The 6,727-nt window shown below is 42.3% G+C and overlaps 1 protein-coding gene across 1 annotated transcript; it reads right to left on the bottom strand.

The window, feature by feature from the left end:
* Positions 1-5,387: 5,387 nt before the first annotated feature.
* On the bottom strand, positions 5,388-5,801 carry LOC130719445 (uncharacterized). Its single transcript, XM_057570072.1, has one exon. The coding sequence runs from the start codon at positions 5,799-5,801 to the stop codon at positions 5,388-5,390; it is 414 nt and encodes a 137-aa protein (XP_057426055.1).
* Positions 5,802-6,727: the final 926 nt, after the last annotated feature.

Consider the following 6,727-nt stretch of genomic DNA (forward strand, 5'->3'; position numbering starts at 1 on the left):
CACTCTCCCAGAGTAACAGTCATGTGAGGCTGTAGTGTAGAGAGTGACAGAGCAGGCGAATGTACTGGAGCTCCTGGCAACGAAGGTGATGGAGGTGGAGGTGGCTGAGACAGAGCATGTAACACCCCAACTTTTGGGGGTCACAATTAGTAACCTATTAAATAAAATGGAATTATTTTCCAACAAGGATTTAATAAAAGTGGGTATATTTTTTTTTTTCGTTTGCTTTCTTTCCAAAACATTTCCAAAACCTGATATGTATACTCTTACCCAAACCCTTAAATCCGGCCTTGACAAGGCAAGCACCCGTGAGTGACGACGGATGTTCAAGACGTATAAAATATACGGTGAAGTAATATCTTAACCGACAACAAAGTTCAAAATGTGATAACACCCTAAGTCCAATATACTTCCTACAATCCCCTCACTGGAGATTCGCAGAAGAGTAATGCATCGGAACCTACCCAAGACCAAAGTAAGTATTACAATCTTCCTTACGAGCTTCAACCAATGACGGTAAGCTTCTCTACCCAAGGCTCTAGCCTTACATCTAACTATTATTTTACAAGTCTTTGGTTGGTTCACTCACTCCAAGCAAATCTTCTCGTCAATCAGCCCAATCACCTTCTTGTAGCAATCAACAGCTACTCGAAGCAACACCTATTAGGGCCTGGCAGTTTGCCGACCGCCCAAACACAAACAAAGCAAACAAGGCAGAAAGGGTCAACTTCCTAGAGTAATGTAATATAAGTCCTAGCTAGATTTAGCATAGTTAAATAGCTTGTGAATAATAATTAGACACAGCATAAGTCGATCTCTATCCTTTGAACGTCAAGTCAACAGTCCATCACTCGCCGCCTGCGCCTAGATGTATCTTCATACCCTTGCCAGGGCAGCGTCACGTCTCACTAAAGGAAACGCACGACTCAGCGGTCAATCATCTAGCACGATGAGCTCTATACTCTCTAATCAACAAACAGATAACAGGATCAAGGACTATCCCCTTAATCGATCCAAATGATAGGAGTTAAGGTCTAACCTCTTAGGAAAAATAACAAATAGTACGACTAAGGTCAATCCTCTAAATCAACTAACACATAATAGGATTAAGGTCCAGCCACTTCAATCCAAGGTCAAATAATATGATTAAGGTCCAACCACTTTAATCAAATAGCAAAGAATAGGATTAAGGTCCAGCCACTTTAATCCACAAGCAAATAATAGGATTAAGGTCCATCCTCTTTAATCCATAAGCAAATAATAGGATTAAGGTCCATCCTCTTTAATCCATAAGCAAATAATAGGATTAAGGTCCATCCTCTTTAATCCAATAACGAATAATATGATTAAGGTCATACCCCTTAATCAAGAGTAATTAATAGGATTAAGGTCCAGCCACTTTAATCCAGGGGTAAACAATACGATTAAGGTCCATCCTCTCTAATCGATGGATAAATAATATGATTAAGGACAAACCTCTTAATCAAAGAATAATTAATAGGATTAAGGACAAGCCCCTTAATCAAGTCATGCAGGTATGCAAGGGCTAGCAAACCACGATTCGTCCTCACCCGGATACGTGTCTAGCTATGGTTCATGTCTCTATCGTTTTTCCCTAAGGTAAACGTCGGTCCATTGACCAATCACTTCACAACAAGGAGTAGCACCTGCACTTAATGGCGGTTCTACTCATAACGGCTCCTCTTCATGATGTTCACAACTCGAATCATTATCTTTCCTCGAACCTCAAATATTCGACCCTTCCCATTTTCGAACTCATTTCATATCCTAAGTTTTCCTCAAAAGGGGTCATCTTCATTATTCAAAGTGTTCTAATTTGAGTTAATTCATTATGGAATTTATTCTCAAACAAAGTCTTATGCATTCATTTATTTCAAAGTCTAACAGATTAAAGATCCCCAATGTCCTTGTTTAGGCGAAAGCCTCGATCCTCCGTGTCAACCGTAGCACAGTCCTTTCGACAGATCCTACTTGCTAACTCTCGTAACACTCCGCATTCGAAGTCGATATATCCATAAGGTTTGGGCATAAAACAAGATTCATGCACTTTTGCAATTAAAAGGAATAGAACAGGTCTATTCACTATAAAACAATAAGACGGAAACCAGTAAACGGCCGAAGCCTCCAGAAAACGGAGACGCACGTCTCAATCAGTTCACACGGCCGAAGCCTCCAGAAAACGTTTTCCCAGTCCAGTCCAACAGTCATAATCAAAAGCAATAAACAGGTCGAAGTTATCGACGCCTAAATCATATAGCTAATAACTAGGAGAGTTGCCCTTACCTCGAGTTGTTCCAGTCTCGCGGTGTAGGTCTCCCTCACAAGCTTGTTCAGTCAATCCCAAAGTTTCCACAATTGATCCTTTGAGCAAACAAAGCAATAATGAATCAACACAAGTCGATACAGTCGAAACAATCCTAACTAATGTTCGACAAAGCTCAAGAAGCTTCAGAGTACCACATTTAGGCACGAATGGAAGGGCTTCCCCCGAATGGATGAGTTTTGACTCGATTCAAGTTTTGTACAAAAACACTTTATTCGCTAAAACGTGCATAACTCGAGCTACAGAACTCGGAATGACACGAAACCGGAGCCAAAATTTCCACAATTGAAAAAGCTACGCAATGGCTCAGGTCATAGAGACCCAAAAATTATTTTTGGACACGGTACCCAAGCAAATAGGTTTCGGCCACTATGGAAATTAGGGTTTTCGAACTTTTTCTTCGATCTAAATCAATTCCTAGGTATTCTTAGGCGATATCTAGGCCAGGGAAACTCTCAGAAAAACTATCGGGTCGAAAACTGTCGCAGGGGTATTTTGGTCAATATTTTCAGCTCCGAATTTCAAAACTGGATTTTTGAAAAACAAATTGGATGGGGACGTCAACAACGACGTTTATGACGACTAATCCTACTGGCACTAAGCCAAGTCGATAGTTTTCAGCTTAAAGGTTGCGACTTTGCCTAAAAATGGGTATTTGATGCAAAAATCGATTCCGGCGGCATTTCGTCGACATTTGACAAAATATAATCCGCAGAACACGCTCAGGAGCATGCAGGGAATAAGTTTAGACACTGAAATCATCTTATTTGGACAGTTTTACAAAAAGCTCAAAACTTTGAGCACAGAAAGACATAGAAGAAGTCGACAGATCTGACGATCAGAAGTGAGGGATAGTAACTATACCTCGATGTCTTCGATTAGCAACGAACAGCGGAACGATCGGGCAAGAAACGGCGAAAATCTTCTTCTCCTCTCCTGCTCCTCAAGCTCTCGGCCTCTCTCTCTCAAAGGTGGGGAATTTTTTGTTTTTTTTTTTTCATTTTCCACCTATTTATAGGATTTGGAAAATGCGGAAAAATGATTATTTCGCGATTCCGATTTTCCTATTGATTCCAACGTATTTTAGACACGATATTCTTCCCGCTGAATCTTCTAATTCTTCAAAGAAATATCAGTATGATTTTTGGTTTTCGAGGCTTGTTTTTAATGCTTACCGGCATTAAAAATGCACTTTATGCACTTTATGATATTGACCTCGGATGCAGAAACTTCCTTCTGAAGAAAGATTGGAAACATCAAGAGAAATGGGTGTACGCGTGTGGAATCTTCGTTTGAAGCTCCGAATAGAAAAAGTCTTCATCGTCCGTAGATTTTAGGGTTTCTGAACTATCAGGGATTCCGTTTCGGCAAACTTTCGAGATTTGGAATTTGACGTTCGTACATTCCAGGGTTTTGCATCGAAATACCTGTTTATAGACGAATAAGAGAAATTCTAACATTTCTCTGAAGATTTTTGGAATTAGTTTCCATCGCGTCCTAAAGTGTAAATTAGCTATTTACTAGTGTCTTTGACCTAGGCTTAGGCGAATATTAGTCGTGCTATAACTCTTATCGGTTTTGATACAATCCTTGAACTTTTCCTGAACCTTCTCCTTCATAAATCTATTTCATCCAATAAACTCTCATTCAAGTTTCCCTTCACGATACATCGAACTTATTTGTTAATAAGGAATTTCACTAATTTATTCTAAGCTTAAAATCTTGGGTCTCGCATTACTACCCTCCAAAAAGAAAGTTTCGACCTCGAAACTTACGCTACAGTAAAGATTCCGGATATTATCCCTTGATCTCTTCCTTAAGTTCCCATGTAGCATCGCCTATGTCCTTGTTCCAAATGGCTTCCTCCAGGCTAAACCCTTCGTCACGCATGACAAGTCGTCCTTCAGCTCGATGTTGTCCGACTCCATCATACCTTCTCAAGAATCTTGTTTCCCAAGCATTTGTTTCCAAAGTCCAATACCAGCCATGATTCCAAAAACCATTCCCCAATATAAAGCTGATCAGACTTATTATCAAGAAGATGAGAGTTTGAAAAATTTACTGATACGACCAATGAATCATTTCCACCATGACAGCTTCAACATCTGCACTTGCTGAAGTGTTTCAAAGACCGGTCGTTACCATCCAACAACCAGCAAGATACGATTGAGGTCTATCCTCTCGATCGATTTACACACGCGGTATAGGTTCATCCACCAAACCGACAATAGGCACAGTTATGGTCCATCCTCCCCAAAGGCCAACAAAATACAAATTAAACAAGTGTCATGCCCATACTGAAACACACTGATCGGCGTCCCGTCCAGGTGATCCGGATGCACATCACAAACTCAGACACAGGAAAACAATGGACTTCGAGTTCAAGGATTCATTCCACTTATTGACTCGCACGGTGGCCCAATCCACCACCTCGCCCGCTCGATGATACCTGCCACCATCGAAATTGTCCGATCTATGGTACTAACACCGTATAAGATCGTTGGTTCCAGCCAACCAAATCCCGCTTTTCCTGATGGCCATCCACCATCTCGTTCTGAACAATGGCCCCATCCACCATTCTTGTTCAACTGACGACTCCATCCAGCGCTAGATTGTTCGATCTATGGCACTATCGCCGTATAAGATCGTCGGTTCAGTCCGCTTCTTGATCTTACCAATGGTTTGGTTCCACCATCTTCCATCCATGAGGGTGAACACAACATATAACCACTAAGTAAAAATTCAACGCAGGGAAAGTATTGACTTGGCCAGTGTACTTCCCCATCTATGTGACTCAATAGCAAGTCTTCAACTCCACAAAATGCATCATGCATAAGTCTAGTTCCTTTCAAACGTAACGTAGATTATAAGAAAGTCTTTCCCAAAAGCATCAACGGGGTCTACATCTTCAGTCTAGTAGTTTCATCGCAAAAGTAGTTCTATTACGACATAAGTGGTTCGAAATATAATTACAGACAACTAACAAACAAGTTCAAAACAAATGGTTCCAAGAAGTCCTCGTTCGAATTCCACCAATTCCTAGCTAGTTCCTTGCTCCGGCGGCTTTGTCCGCATTCAAATTGTATACCCTTCCTCCAGTCGCAGGACGTTTCCCCCTTGCTGTGTTCACCGACGGTTCAGCCTTTGGCATCTCGCAATCCTTAGCTTGATGGCCTGGTTGGTGGCACCTAAAGCATCGCGTACTCCTGTTCTTGCACTTATCAGCAAAATGTCTAGCCTCCCCGCATGCGAAACACACCACCTCACGCTTCGGAACTTGTCCTCTCTCTTCCCCCAATGCAGTCACCATCGGCTCGTGTTGTCCTGGTGCAGAATTATCCCCTGCATAACGGTGATATGGCTTCCCCTGTCGCAACTTTCCCTTTTCTTGTTGATTCTGCAAGTTCAACCTCATTGGTCCCCCAGTACGTGCGCTGCTAGCCCTCTTGTTCTTCATGATTTCCACTTCCGTGGCTTTCTCAACCAAAGACTAGAAGCGCATGATTCCCAACGGTTTCACCGAGTCCTCAATGTCAGGCCTCAGCCCATTCACAAAGCGTTTGCACATGTAGGGTTCATCAACCCCATTGCGGAAGAATCGGAAGTGTTTGGCCAACGATTCCAGCTTAGCAGCATATTCCGGAATGGACATACTCCCCTGTCGAAGAGTCAGAAACTGTGCCTCACGCTCGTCACGAGCACTATCTGGAAAGTACTTCTCCAGAAAAGCAGCACGAAATGAAGCCCAGTTCACTTCCACATTATTCGCTTCCATCATTCCTCTGGCGCCCCTCCACCAGTATTCAGCATCTCCCAGCAGCAGAAAGGTTGCCATGCCCACCTTGGCACCCTCAGCAATTTGCAACACGCCAAATATCTTCTCAATTTCCTGGATCCAGAGATCTGCTTTGTCCGGGTCAGTACCACCCGAGAACTTTGGTGGGTCTTGCCTCCTGAAGTCATTCAGGCCTTTGTTCTGGTCCAGTGTCACTTCCCTCTGACGTTGATGCTGATCGCGTGCCTCCTCAGCAGCACGCCTCATAGCATTATCGTTCGCCTGTGCAGTCACAGTTTGGGCCATAGTGGCCATCATCTCAGCTAATTGGTTAGCGTTCACCATGTTCTGTTAAGTCGAACAAACAGTTAGTACTCATCATAAGATAGCATCTAACATAACTATGCAATATGATTAAGCAATAACTTCAATCAATTCTAAGCGAAAAAATCGCTTGCAGACAATCAATTTTTTACTCTTTACAGAGTCACACAACCTAGCACAGAAGACCTATTCCCCAACAAGCTCTGGTAATCTCAACCGGAGCTCTGATACCACAATGTAACACCCCAACTTTTGGGGGTCACAATTAGTAACCTATTAAATAA

Source organism: Lotus japonicus, chromosome 5 (genome assembly GCF_012489685.1).
Source record: "Lotus japonicus ecotype B-129 chromosome 5, LjGifu_v1.2".
NCBI lineage: Eukaryota > Viridiplantae > Streptophyta > Magnoliopsida > Fabales > Fabaceae > Lotus > Lotus japonicus.